This window comes from Fundulus heteroclitus, chromosome 1 (genome assembly GCF_011125445.2).
Source record: "Fundulus heteroclitus isolate FHET01 chromosome 1, MU-UCD_Fhet_4.1, whole genome shotgun sequence".
Lineage (NCBI taxonomy): Eukaryota > Metazoa > Chordata > Actinopteri > Cyprinodontiformes > Fundulidae > Fundulus > Fundulus heteroclitus.
In genome coordinates, this window is record NC_046361.1 from 33,518,648 (window position 1) to 33,533,687 (window position 15,040).

General features: G+C 39.9%; 1 protein-coding gene across 2 annotated transcripts in view; it reads left to right on the top strand.

The window, feature by feature from the left end:
* plxna2 (plexin A2) overlaps window positions 1-15,040 on the top strand; it is a 278,376-nt gene that overhangs the window by 189,098 nt on the left and 74,238 nt on the right. For both annotated transcript variants that reach the window (XM_036141455.1, XM_012875562.3), the window contains exons 14-17: window positions 2,506-2,623; window positions 6,761-6,897; window positions 9,169-9,336; window positions 11,065-11,158. In XM_036141455.1, the coding sequence (XP_035997348.1) occupies window positions 2,506-2,623; window positions 6,761-6,897; window positions 9,169-9,336; window positions 11,065-11,158 (517 nt within the window). The remainder of the gene's footprint in view (window positions 1-2,505; window positions 2,624-6,760; window positions 6,898-9,168; window positions 9,337-11,064; window positions 11,159-15,040) is intronic.

Consider the following 15,040-nt stretch of genomic DNA (forward strand, 5'->3'; position numbering starts at 1 on the left):
TCACACGCTATGATAGAGCGGTATTGATCCTGCTGCGTGATTTGCATTAGAGTCGCACGACGAGCATGACCGCAGCGCTACCAGCGGGGGGATGTTGGTGGGCAAATTTACATCAATCCGACCTGAGTTCTGTGGGAGTGCCACAGGAGGAGGAGCATCGGTCTCATTTAAAGAGTCTTCCAGGAGGTCCTGGTCGATACCTGGATGTGTCCCCATAATAAAGTGCACTGAAACACAGAAGAATGTCGCAATTAGACTAGAAGATAAGTCAATATTAAGAAATATTTTGATTAGTTTTTCACAAAACCATGTAAAAATGCAAACCAAGCGACATTTGAAGTCCAATTTAATCCAGTGCAGACAGAATGTCACAGTCCCTCTCAAGCATATTTGCCTACCTTGAACCTTTTCTCATTTTTCTTTTTAGTTTGCCTATTCTTCAATGCAAAATAGCTCTACGTCAGTCAGATTGAATGTCTGTGAAAATGTTTTGTTTTCAAGTCTTGCCAAACATTCTCAGTAAGATTTTGGTTTGTACTTTGACTAGGCCATTCTAAATCATGAGTATGCTTTTACTACATTGTAGCTCAGGTTTTAATGCTGTTGTCCTACTTGAAGGGGAACCTTTTTGGCCGCCTGTAACAGATTTTCTCTGACCCCTATTTTCTTCTCCCCCCTTATTGATAAAATAATCCCGTAAGCATGGAGTTGCCCCTGCCATGTTTCTCCGCGGGGGTCGCTGTGCTCAACATGCATTGCAGTGTTAGTTTTTCTCTCGACACCTTGTTTTGCACAGGCCAAACTCTTTGATTTTGTCTGATTAGACCTGAGCAGGGGTCTGCAACTCTACTGCTCTAGTACAACAGTCTTGCAACTTTTGGAAGCATCCCAACACACCTGAATCAAATGACGGTTTAATGACCAGGCCTTTGCAAAACCTGCTGAAATGCCAAGGAGGTAATTATGCTTTTTGATTCAGGTGTGTTGGAAAAATCCAAAACTCCAAATGGGACTTCTTATGAATCTCTTCCGACAACGTCTTTCTTCTTGCACTCTTCCATAAAGGCCAGGACTGTGAATGGCCTGACTAACAGTTATCCCGTCAACAGGTTTTCCCACCTGAGCTGTGGATGTCTGCTGTTCCTTCAGAGTTACAATCGGCCGCTTGGCTTCTTCTCTGATTAATGCTGTCTTTGCCTGCCAGGCCTGTCAGCTCAGGTTGACGTTGATGTGCTGGTATGGTTGCAGTTGTACTCGTTTCAGCTTCAGATGATGGGATGAACAGTGATCTGTTTAAACTAACCCTGGTTTAAACTTTTGGGTCGTCATTATTCTACATTCACTAATCAGAATCAGAAGCTAATCAGAATCAGAGGCAGCTTTGATCAGCAAGTTTGTGACACATACAAAGAATCTAACTTCAATTCCTCTTTTTCTTAACTAAGACATTATAGATATAACTTTAGTATCGAAGGATAGAATATAAATAGACTTTATTTACATGTGCCTGCAGAAAGTCAAATGTAAATGGAAGCATAAAGAAATCAACAAAAAAAAGCAGGAATAGGAAACTGCAGTAAGGGTAAATTTGCAATATAAGAATAATTACTTTACAGCTATTACTGTAGTTGTTAAAAGGGCATTATTTAAAAAAAACAAACAAAGAGTGCAACTGAGCCGGATGACCTCTAGAAATGTGGAAAACATGTCTGCATATTTATGCATAAAAACACCAACAACAGGCTTTTTCTGAGAATGAAAAAGAGAGCAAAAACAGCAGAGATCTAAAAAAAAAAAATATTGAATTTATTGGGAGCACTGATGGTTAAAAAGTCTACCGTCTGCTGGGAGGAAGGATCTGTGATAACACTTCTTTGTGCGTTTAGGGATCAGCAGTCTGTCGCAGAGGTTCTCCAGCTCTGCAACAGCTCCATGCAAGGGCTGGGAGACGTAGAAATATAAAGGAAAAATATCTATAATTTTTCTTTTCTTATGTAAATATGTGTATATAGACTGCATGTTTTATATTCTATATCATATTTTAATGTTCTTTAACAAAAAAATCCTGGTGCCTCTCTGAAAAAGTATTAATACTGAAATTAAATTACACACAAGGGGGCTCTGTTTTCTAGTTTGGTGACTTCTAAAGTTAGTTGCATGCAGTGGATTTATTTAGTGGTATCAGAATAAAAGGGGATTTACATAAATGCGCAGCACACTTTTTAGGTTTTTTATTGTGAAAGAAATCTTAAAAACTGTGCATCACTTTCCTCCCAGCTAACAGCTCTAATTTGTTTTGGTCCAAAATCCAAATAAAATTCACAGAATTTGGTGGTTTTAATGTAACAAAATGTGGAAACGCTAAAAGGGTTGTGAATACTTTTAGAAGGCACTGTATGCATATGATCTTTTTTTAGTACCAGTCACTTTAAAACAGTAATTGATTACAGAGGTGTGTTAATCCTATGTTGTTGTTTTTTTTTTTGTTTTTTTCTTGTTTTGTAGGATCGTGTGCGAGATGTCTGCGGCTCCGGCAGACAGTCAGCCCGGCCCGGTCCAGCTGTGTGTGGGTGAATGCAGACCAGAACTCAAGACTCGCTCCTCACAACTCTACTCCTTTGTGGTATGTCTGCATTTTACATTAAACAGCTTTTCTGCCTAGAAGTCCAACAAAGCAGCTGTATATAAAACTATTGTACAAATTTAGTCAGTTGAGAGGGATGGGATTTTCTGCTTGCAAATTAATTGTTTAGGAGCCTCAGGCAAACGGGGAATTTTTGAGTTGCCATGCCAACCAGCAGTGTAATTAGGCAGCTCGGTGTATGCTTATAAGTTAGTTTTGAAATATCATTCCTTGACTGACAGCAAAAGGTTTTCGGGGGTCCCTATTAGAATTCTGTGCTGGTCCGTGGTTGGCGATGCTTCTGCTCTTTATTTATGGTCAAATTGTGAGCCTGATATCACCTCATAAATATTTTTTGTAAAGATTTTTTTTTTTCCAACATTCCTCCAACGTTGCAAGTTAATTTGATTTTCACATCCCCCCCAGCTGAGCTGCAGTATTGCTGGTAAATATTAATAAAACATTGTAACATATCTTAGAAGTGTGGTTGTACAGAAAGAAAAGTTGTTTGAGGGATCATGGGGATCTTTTCAACTCTGCAAGCGATAGATCTTTTAAATTGCGAGCAACAAAAACATTAAGATGTAACTTGTTAAGCTTTTTGTTATTTTTTTAAACCTTTGTTGGACAGATAAATGCAAATGAAAGGATGTTCTTAGTCTTAGCTGATGTACTTCTTTATAAATATGTAAAATAATTCTTATGTTTATCCTACTAAACATGTAAATGTGTGATTTTAAATATTTTGTACATATTGAGCAGTTTAAAGTTAGCACGCCCTTCTTCCTCTGTACTCTGACCTAAATGGCATTTTTGCATCGTGAAATCTTAGCTTATTTGAAATACTAAAAAAATGCTGCTTTGTTGCTTTGATTGTAACAAGCAAGTCTCTAAAGTTTCGATTTAGCATTCTGCATGAATAACATCCTTAAAATGTACGAGCAACTCATGCCATGATCACACGCCACCATTCTCGATGTTGGTGAAGTTTCTCAGTCGTCCAGGTCATGATCAATCTAAAAAAAATAAGCTTAAAAAATAAAACAACTGGATTTCTATTCTGAAGCTGAAGACGTTTCAGCTTCAGAATAGAAGTCCGGTTGTTTTATTTTTAACAGTTTTTTATTTTTATTTTTTGCACCATACCATGTTTGACTCTTCTGCTGATAACGCTCCTGATTGTCTTCCATTTCTTGGCCCCAATGTCTGTTTTCCCTAAAACAAGCTGCTCCGCTGTCTTTCTCACCATATGGCATTCATATGCTTCTGCTTAGAGAACACAAGCCCGAGACATTTCTTAGTTGGTCCGTGGTCCTTTCATACATGAAACAGTTTCAGGATCCATGTGGATGTAACAGTTGATTGCACTTTGTGACATGGCGTTGCCTAGCCCCTCTGGAACATATTAAGCTGCACTGATGAAAGTAGCAGCTCCGTTTGTCACGCAGTGCTTCCTGAACACTTTTATCTTCTGTAAAGTGCCTTGCAAAACTTCAGCCCTTTTCCACAAATTACTACTAACGTTGTCAATGCGATTTTATTTATGTAGCGTCAATTCACAACACGTGTCATCTCAAGGCACTTTACAAAGTCAAATTCAATCGAATCATACAGATTGGTCAAAAGGTTTCCTATAAAAGGAAACCAAGCAGATTGCAAGAAGTCATTGACACGCAGCAATCACTCCTCCTGAAAGAGCGTGTAGCTCCAGCGGACAGCCGTCTGCCCTCATACTGAGTATGCACGTGGCGACAGTGGGGAGAAAAACTCTCCTTTAACAGGAATAAACCTCCAGCAGACCCAGGCTCAGCGTGAAGGGAAGCTAAAATGGAGGAAATATGATCTTTTTATTTTTTTAACAGAAGCTGTTGAACTGTATTCTGTGGACCTTCTGACAGTAAAACAAAATAACACCAATGTTTGTTTGTTTTTTACTTTATTTCCAGGGCCACTTTAATACCATCAATATTAAGTGATTAAGAAGTTTATTTTTTCGAGACTCTGGTCCAAAGATGACAACTTTTGTCTTGTCAGAATTTTTCTGATTGCTCTTCTTTGCAAAAAATTGTTTTGGCTCACTCGGAGTAGATGGACAGGATCCCCACAACATGGTGCTGCCGTTACCGTGTTTCCCACTGGGCACGGTGCGCTCAGCGCGATGTGCAGTAAAAGCTCTCCGTCATCCATAATGGCCAAAAAAGGACTATCAGTTTGAAATTGTGTCACATCCCAACAGTTTTCTGTGAACCCTACACTGTCTACGACGAACACCAAACACGACCTCTGATAGCTTTCTTTCAACAATGGCTTTCTCCTTGCCCCTCAAGTGCAAGTGCAAGGCTGATAGTAGTATATTTAATAGCTTCTCTCACCTGCGGGCTATGAATATTTTTCGCAAGGCACTGTAAACATTCAGAATGAACAAATGTTTTCAGAAATGTCCTTCATGCACTGTGATTTCTGCTGTCTCTCCAAAATGTTATGCACTGGAGATCTTTGTACACCAGATATGCTTTTAGTTTCTTTCTTTCTTGCTTTCTTTTTTTGCAGTTTTTAATTTAGCTTTAAAACTGATTCAAACAGACACGTGGTTTAAGAAACACCCACCATATAATCAGTTGACACTAATCCCCTTTTTTTTAGGTCTACCTTTGCTGATTCTGAAATAACGCTTTTGTGTGTAATACAAATGCGAAAGGAGGGATTACAAGACTACACCAAGTCATGCATCAAATTCTATTTGCCTAACCTTTCTTTGAGTTTCGCTAACCTCAAAAGAACATACAGTCTGTGATGCGGTTAAAGAAGCAAGACTCCAGTCCGATCAAGAGAAAATTGGCCAATTTCTTTTCATCGCTACTTTTCAGTGCCTCCCAACATCTTTATATCTGTTTTCGCCGTTACATTTTGTTCACTGAAAATGGTTCAATAGTTTACGGCCTTCACTGAAAACTTCCTAGCATGCACAAAAAGTGGTTTTGTTACTCAAACATGATTAAATGGGTTGGTAGGTGTTATGGGAGAGACGAGCAGAGACATAAACGAAGACCTTGCGGAGATGCAAATTAAACCTTTCAGCCCTACATTCTCCGACTTTGATCCCGGTCTTAACCAGCGCCGAGCAGATTATCTGCCACCCCGCTTGCGCTCACTCACACCTCCACAATTAGCTTTCTCATAACAATTAACAGCGTTCTGTAATTAGCAGTGTTGTTCTCTGTGCACCTGGTTAGATCCTGCATCCTGGCGGTCACCCAAACTGTAGCAGACAGTTCAGAGTTTTGCCAGTGAGGAGCTCTTGGTTCTGTATGTGGCCCGTTTTTTTTTTTTTGTTGTTGTTTTTATTTTACTTTATTTTAATAACCGATGTAACTGCCACCACGTGAACTTTTTAAATTCCTCCAAGGTATCTTCGCAGAACCTAGAATTGCCGCTGCTCTCAATTCCCCGCACAGCCAAAAAAAAAAAAAAAAAAAAGAGCGCCGGTTCACAGAGATTTCTTTTTTTATTTATTTTTTTAGACTTTCTATGTTGCGCACTGCTCCTTGCAGGATGTGTCCGTGCAGGAAAGGGGTTATGAGGACAGGCTGTTCATCAAGTAGCTTCAGAAACGAAGTTTTATGTTTGTGCAAGTAAACATGTGTGTATTTCGCTATAAGCACGTGTTCCTGTGTTGGTGTGCGGCACTCTCATCTCCCATATGACGAGCTGTCTACATGGATATTTTTCCATCTGTCTGTGTGATGGCAACTTAGCTGCCTGCTGCTGTAAACACTAGTTATTTTCAGAGCATCTTTAAAAAGCTTCACTCAGACACAACTCACCAGTGCTCAACACGCTGTAGTCGGATCTCTCAGGGATTCTAAGAGCTCCTGGTTTTATCCTCTTTTCTCCCAGCAGCGCTGCGCTCGGCTGCCATCAGCCTGGCAACATGAATAACCGTAATTTGCTTGGGATCTGTGATAATACATAAAGTTGTCAAGTGTTACCACAGGGATACGTTTCTGTTTACTCTTGACAGTATCTATCCTTTAATCTGTCGGGTGGTGTCTTCCTTCTGCGCGTTTTCCGTGGTTTTAACTTGCGCTCAGGTCTGTTTTAACCACTTTGTTTCTCTGCATCTGTCATTTTCTGTAGACTCCAACCATCACAGGGCTGTCCCCAAGCAGAGGTCCAGAGTCTGGAGGCACTAAAGTCACCATAATGGGAGAAAACCTTGACGCCGGCAGCACTGTCAACGTTCAGTTTGGGAACCAGACGTGCGAGTTCTTCGGGTGAGACTTCCCCCTCGCTCCCATTTCTAACGCAGATCTGCTTTAAAGAACATAAGAGTTTCATTTTGCCTTTTTATCTCTAACTTAATGGACATAATAGGATTTATAATGGTCTTTTTGTTAGAAAGGCTGAAATTTTACACTTGCATGGTGAGATTAAGGAACAGAGACAAAATAACTAGTTTTGTTTTTTTAAGATTTTGCTTAAAAAATATATGTCATGCCTATAAGATATGGTTTAGTTTAATTAATTTATAAGCCCTGCTACATAAGACATCTTACACACAGAGAAAGCCAAGTTTAGTGGCATCCCTGGTAAAGATGTCTAAAAAGCTTTAAAATACTTTTCTGTATAAAGATCAGAATCTCTCATAGAAAACTTTAGAAAAGTCTAAAGTTTAAAAAGAAAGCTCTTACTCAGAGGGACACAAATCCCTTAAATAGAGAGAACTGTTTTAACTAAATCAGAAGTGGCAGAGATTTTGACATTCCTTAAGGCCTTTAACTTTATAAACTCAATGTAACAAAAGTCATTCTTATGTTATAACTGCTTCTTTTTTCTTGAATTGAGAGTTTCAGAAGCCTAGCTGCAGAACTACACTACACTTTATGTCCTACCATCACATAAATAAACATTTATTAAATCTTACTGAAACTGACTGAGCTTTTTAGCAAGCACCAATCACTAATATGTAAAGAAGCATCTCATGTCCTTATTTAAGTATGGTGGAGGGCGTGTGATGCTGTGGATCTTTCTTTCTCTTCCAAAAGCTCCGGGTACCATGTTTAAGTGTATGGCATCATTAACTTCTTTAAATGTCAAGAGATTTTAAATAAAAATACTGTATAGGATTCTACAAACTGAAAATTGATCATCATTGGGAGAATGATCCAGTAAATGATGCCAAATTAACAAAAAAATAAATAAAATCAGAAATCATTACCAGGTCAGTCACCATACCTGAATCTTTTAGAAAACCTGGAGAGTGAGCTGAAGAGAAGAGCGCCCCGGAGTGGAGCCAGCACTCTGCAGGATCTCTAGAGCCACTGTGCAAAGAGGAATAGTCAGAGATGCCTCTCTGTATGCACCAAACTTGTAAAATACTATAGAAGATTAAGTGCCATCCTGTTGACAAAAGGAAAATAATTAGGACATTTGTTAAATAAAAAAACCTTTATCCCCATTGAATAACATATTGAAGGTTTAATATTTTTTTAATAAAATCTTTCAGTTTGAGATCATGCTGCTGCGATTAAAGATTAATTTATTTTCAGACGTCTTACTATTTTTCACGAGGTGTTCCAATAAATGTGATTGTTACTGTACATGTCTTGCTGTGAGCAAGGTTAGTTTTTTTTTTAACTGTGAATCACTGACATTATATAAGACACATTAATTCTCATCTGTTCCCTTATTTTCCTTTGCTTTTGCTGAGAATTCCCTGAAGGAACATCTTCCTTTTTTTTTCCTGTCAGAAACTACAGTAAATCTTAATCAACCTTTGAATAATAGCTGCAAAAAAAAAAAATTAAATCTTCATTTCCATCCACTTCCATTCCTCTCATTATCTTCCCATCGGTTTGTTTGTGCCCCCCTCACCCCACCACTAGTCTTATTTCCCCCCTCTCACACTTGCCTCCATCCCTCCTCACCATCCATGTTTTCATAACTCCGATACTCCCACATGCCCTCTTTTTTTTTTTTTTTTTTTTTTACATTTCCCTCCTGAAGGAGCCTATTTTAAGCCCTGCAACAGTAATGCGACTCTGATGTTGTAAGGCTGAGGAGTTGGGGCATTTTTAATGAGATATGGGGTTAATTGGTGGTTTGTGCAACTGCATGGGAGGAATAAGAGGACGGGGGGACGTTATGCCACAAGGTCCCCTCTGCTAATGAATTGGGACAGATTCAGAAGGTGTGCAGGTAGATAATGGAGTCCTGGGAAACTATATTGTAAGAGGACATGCAAGTGACGGAGGCACTAAGTGTGTGCACAGGGTGCAGCTGTGCTCACCCTGTGTTGTTATTCAGGTAATTACAGAACATGGCTGGTAGAACAAATTGCATAATGTATTCAGTTGCTGTAGGTGGTGCCTTTTGCTCATGTAAATTGAATAATTTTGTTGGTAATGTAGCTTTTAACAGGGTGTCACCCAGTTTATCGTATTTTCATCTAATCTCTGCGCCGATGTACCATGTCTTAGGGATTTGCTCTCTGCTGATACAGATCTAAATGTTTTGTTTGTTTGTTATTTTTTTTTTTTTTTAAGACGGACCATGAAGGTGATAATCTGTTACTCGGCCCCGTCTCTGACCGGGGTCGGCCCGGTACAGATCAGCGTCAGCGTGGATAATGCCCAAATCAGGGAGAGCCTCACCTTTCAGTACATAGAGGACCCCACCATCCTGCGAATCGAGCCGGACTGGAGCATCGCAAGGTGACCCAGAATGCACTCCGTATAAATTACCTTTTACCCACATGCTCACACACCGAGGCAAAGGATTTTGAGCCAGTCACTTTCAGGTCGGCAACAGGAAGCGGACGGAAGTCAATACTGCACTTCCAATTATTGTTCGGGTTCCTTCCAATTAGTCTGGATCTGATAGAAAAGACCCAGCAAACAGATTGGAGAGTATTGAGGTTAAGGTTGAGGTTCAACTGTGAAATCAAGTGTATTCCATCTGTGGAAATCTTTTTCTGTTGTGACTTTAATATCATAGAGAATAAAGTAATACATTTCGCCAGCGTATACAGAGCTTGTCAGTCAATATATTAATACATGATCTTGTCTAGTACATCAACCTTGGACTGAAAGCAGAAGCTCATTCAGTGCTTTGTAAAAAGTATTCATACCCCTTGAAGGTTTTCACATCTTGATACTATATTTTATCTGGATTTTATGTGATAGACCAACGCAAAGTAGAGAACCGTTGTGAGGGGAAACGAAAACGATTGATGGTTTTTAACATTTTGTACAAGTAGAAAAATGCAACATATTCAGCCTCAATGAAGCAACGATTTGCACAACCGCCATTTTGTTCCCGTTGAAGGTGCAAATCTTTTGAAGCACATATAGTGACTGAAAATGTAGCTCATTTTTTCAGCATGTGAATATTCTTTGGTCTAAAGTATTCTACCGTAGCTCTTTCTATATGTTTACAGTCCGGATGGAAAATGAGCCGGTGCCCCAGTCAAGTCTTTTGCAGCTTATAACAGTTCTTCTCCTAGAATCGCTGTGTATCTAACACTTCCATCTTATTGTCAGCCTTATCCTTGTTAAAGAGAAGAAACGACAAAAAACAGCATGGCATGTTTCACCATTGAGGTGATGTGTTCAGATCAATGGACAATTTTAGTCTTCCACCACACATAGTTTTTTTTTTTCTTTATATCGAGCCAAAAAGCTAAACACTGGATTGTATTTAGTTCTTGCAGAATAAAGGAATCTGAATTTTATTTATTTTTTGTAAAATTAATCATAAAAGCACATTTATTATTTTCATCTAATAAAAAAATAAATAAAATGCTGTCTTGGTCTGTCACATAAAATCTCAATAAAATACATTGAAATTTTGGATGTACAAAAGGATGTAGAGAAGTTGACAAGGAACTGTACCCGTTTAATATATGATTCCACAACCTTTTGTCAGCCTGCCCTATTGACCGGTGCACAACTAAAAAAAATTGAGCAGGAGGTGTTCTGTCAGTTCAGGCTGAACACTTCTGCTTCGTTTTTACCTCTCTGTTATAAAACCCCGAACAGCCACTGCATCCTAATGTGCTCGAGCTGTCTTTGTGTTTCAAACTCAAATCTGTGCCAGTTGATTGTAACGAGTTGAATCGGTTAAAATTCCCCTCTAATCATCCTCCACTCCAGAGGCCATTACCTCCCAAAAGAAACTTAACGATGGGATTCGATTTGATGCAATAATTTTCGTCTGATGGGGGAGCATTTTGAAGAGGTACATCAAGGTTAGAAAGTTTAGTGAGAATTGTCTTTGAACTACTTAGTTGCTCTTTTCTTCTCTTTTCTCACCCTTGTTCTTCTGCCTAAATAAAAAAAAGCAAGCAGATTATTTAGAAAGATTTAACAATATGTTGCTGTTTTTTGCGTGAAAATAAATTAGATGACTTGATTTTTTTCTTTGTTTTTTTTTTAACTCAGTGGCCACACCCCTCTGATGGTGACAGGCACCAATCTGGATGTGGTCCAGGAACCCAGGATCCGGGTGAAGTACGCCGGCCGGGAGTCTGTTAATGTAAGAGTCAACTATTTGTCTTAACCATCGACCTGTATGTACAAGAGGAAATGCTGACAGGATCCACTAATGTGCATGCTCTATTAATGTGGAACGGTGAATTCAGACTAGGTCCAAGTCGACACACGCAGCAAAAGCCAAGTGATGCTTAGCTGTGGAAAAGTGTGCCAGCTCTCAGTGGCCCCTCTAGCTCTCTTTGCTTCTTTGACTTCTGCTTCAACTATGTCTTGGTAAGCAGCGAGCATGTGAGTGATACAGCTGGCACTGAGAGTGATCTGCATGCAGTATTCATTCAAGACTTTTAATCCATCCATCCATTTTTTTACCATTTATCTGGGTCAGGGTCGTCGAGGCAGCAGCGTAAGCACTGCTTCTCAAACCTCCCCCCACCCCCCACCCCCACTTCCTCCATTCCTCTGGGGGTTCTTGGCGTTCCAAAGCCACTCAAGTGACATAATCTCTCCAGCATGTCCTCGGTGTGTCTCCTGGTTGCGCATGTCTTTAACATAATACCTGGAAGGTGTCCAGGAGGCTTCACAGCTAGATATGTAAACCGGCCCATCCTCTTTTTCTAAAATGCAGCAGCACTATTTTGGGAAGCCTGATGACAACCTTTGGGAAGAGTTTACTCAACAAGACCCAAAATATGATACAAAACATAAAACAATCGACCGAGCTTTGTCTAACATGATGTAATTTCTTTTGTCTAAAACAGAAAAGTAAGAGTTACAGCATGAACTTGACATCTGAAGATTATTAGAAGTGATGCCTACTCTGTGCAAGAGTCCACAACATCTGTGAAAAAAAGCTTTGTAGGTTATTCCACATCCGTCTCACTTTGTCCCAACTCAGGCTCAATTAAAATCAAAGTGTAAGGTGATGAAGTTAAAGGGGACGTACTATGATTTTTTAATGCCATCCGTTTTACATTAAAATCATCCAACTGTGGTCTATATAAAGTGGAGCTGCGATACTTTGGTCTGAATTCCTCATTATTGTTGTCCCACAGTCCCTCTTTTGTCCCCCTGTTCTGAGGTGTGTCTGAGAGCGACTTGTTCTGGTGCTGACTCTTTAAATGCTAAGGTGGCACCCCTCCAAGTCACAGAGCGTTCCACTCCACCCTGTTCAGCCATATTTGTAGTAGGCACCCAACAACCGAACAGTTAGACTTATAGCTTGGACTACAAAATCGCGGCAAGAAAAATATAAGAATAGCGGATTGTTGGATGAGAAAATTCTGGTGCAAAGGCCTTTTTTTCCTCTAAAGCCAGCCCTATCACCTTTGACCCACTCTGAGCATTAAACCTACTTGCACCTACAGATGGGAGGGAAAGGAGAAGGCCGGGTCAGCCTCAGATAAGTGGGCTTGCTACCTGGCTCCCCTTTCCCCTGTTTCACAAGGCTGTGTGTATTATCTGTGTGTGTGTGTGTGTGTGTGTGTGTGAGACAATCAGTGTTTGGGATATGTGTGTTACTGGTTCACGGCTCAAACCTGCAGTCTGCTAAAGCAATGTGAAAGGTGCTGTTAGAATCAGAACAGAGCTGGGAGAGCAGGGTACAGGCTACAGGCTTCCTTTGCTCTGTTTATCAATACAGGGCTGTAACTTGATCAAACCACTTCTCCATTTGTTTAATTAGTAACTCAGTAATCAGTTACTATTATTTCCGACAACACGGATTCACAAATTTGGTACGCCGTAGGTCCATGAATTTGTTCGGCAGCTCTGCACCAAATTCTATGACGTGATTGTTCAAAAACCGTCATAGGGAATAGAGAAAACTCTACGGCTTAAAGAAATGGAATATAAAAACATCTACACAGCACCTGGACAGACTACATTCACCTTCTGCAGTCCTTGAGAGTCCAAATACACAATAAAAGTATTTAAGGGCTAAAAGAGTGAATTTTGCATGGTATGTCCTCTTTAATGACTGAGAGGAAAGGCCACATTGTGCCACAAAGAGGCCAAGATTATTTTCTTTTGAATTTTGAACTAGTGGGTCTTCAGTGTTACCGCCGGTGCAATTAATCCAGTGTTTTTGATTGGAATTTCACCGACCTTTTGGATGCAGACATTTATTCAAACTGAGAAAATATATATATATCTGTTTAAACACATTTTCAGTGGAGAGTCCCTGGGGACTGTGTTCCTCTTGCGTTGTGATGAGCGGGTGATATTTCCAAGTTATATCTCCCCTTTTGCCCAATGAAAGCTGGAGACAGGCACCACCCCCTGTGCAACCATACAAGGATTAAGCAGGGACATAAAATGCATGGTTAAATGGATTTTTCACTGCTACGGGCAAGACTATAACCTTAGGTACATGAAAGATAAGGTCCCCTTTGGAAGCAGCCATGTTCTGTTCTTCCACCTGCATGGATAATGGTTTTAAGAGGAAACCAGACTAGCTATAAAAAACCCAATGCAGAAACAGACTGAACATTGAACTCTACACAGAGAAACATTTTGGTAGAGTTAACGAATTTGTACCTTTTTTTAAAATTAACCAGTTCTCTGAAAAAGTGTTTATGTGCTTCACTGATTAAACCACGGATTTCTTGACGTTTAATAAAATAAGAGACCGGACTAAATCCAAAGCAGCCTCAAATTCACTGATTTAGTATGTAAAATTGTAGAACAACACTTTGCTGCAACAGAATAGCCTTTTAAGACAGTACAGTGTATCTTTTGCACTGAAGAAGCTGCATGAATGCAGACAGTAGGTGTGAGGTCGGTCTGTGGGAGAAGGTTGGATGTGTCCATGATCGGGGGCAAGGAGACTCTTAATAGCTTTCAACGGAAGATTAACTGCAATCAGAAGCCTTTGGTCAGCATAAAGAGCGCTTGTATAATCAAAGTCTTAGCTGCAGGAAATCGTTACAAATTACATTTGATCCCCAGTCCTGGGGGCCCTTGTTTAATTAAGAGGATGGGATCTTCTCACTGTGGTTCGGGGTAAGGTGGGCAGAACACAGAGAGAGGAGGATCAAACCTTAAATCGGATACAAATACTGCTGTTGGCTTTTAACCAGTAGGTTAAAATGTGTTTTTGACTCATTGCGCGTCCACCCCAGCAGTCCTGATAATAACATGGTCTCAGGTATGCAGTGAGCTTTACATACCCAATTATTAAAAAAATATTTTTATATTGACCTGTTTTGTTGCAGCGTACCAACACGCAGGCACTGAAAACAGTCTTGCTCATTAGCCTCTTTTATGAAGCAAACTGAAGCTCATGGTTCATTTATAGACTTTCTGAGCAGGTTAGTACACACGCACGCACATCTGCGCACATAAATCTGTTTAACACACATTTTGTCCCCCATTCCGCCCGATTTTCTGCATTTCCAACATCCCAACTCCAAACATCAACAGTCTGAAACCAATTGTCAGTGTTTGTCTCGATCAGCCTTTTCTTCGAATAAAAATCTGATTCTTTTCAGAGGAAAGTGTTGTTTTCAATGTGTGAAATCCTTCTGGGGTGTAAAAAAAAAAACAGGTCTGTTCTGTTATATGTTTTAAGGAGGAGAAAGCAACACTTGATAAGTAAAGTGTGAAGGTCTTGTGAAGCTGGGTTTGACTCTTGTGTGGGTGATGGACTGTGGGCTGCGTCGGCTTCCAAAAGCCTTGAACAGGAGAGCTTGCTTTCTGCGTCGCTTTGTCTCATCAAAATTAGTATATTTTACAAGATCCAGCCTTATGTCACCCTCACTGTTTTGATTGTCTACATAGGCACAGAGAATACATTACTTTTAAATGGGAATGTCAATGTTACCTAATCCTCCGCTGTCCCACCCAGTTTTGCTTCACCATTCGTTTTGGTGACCGTTGGAAGACAAAAAAACAGCCTATAGCAATAAGAGCTGCTGTCTGTCAGCCA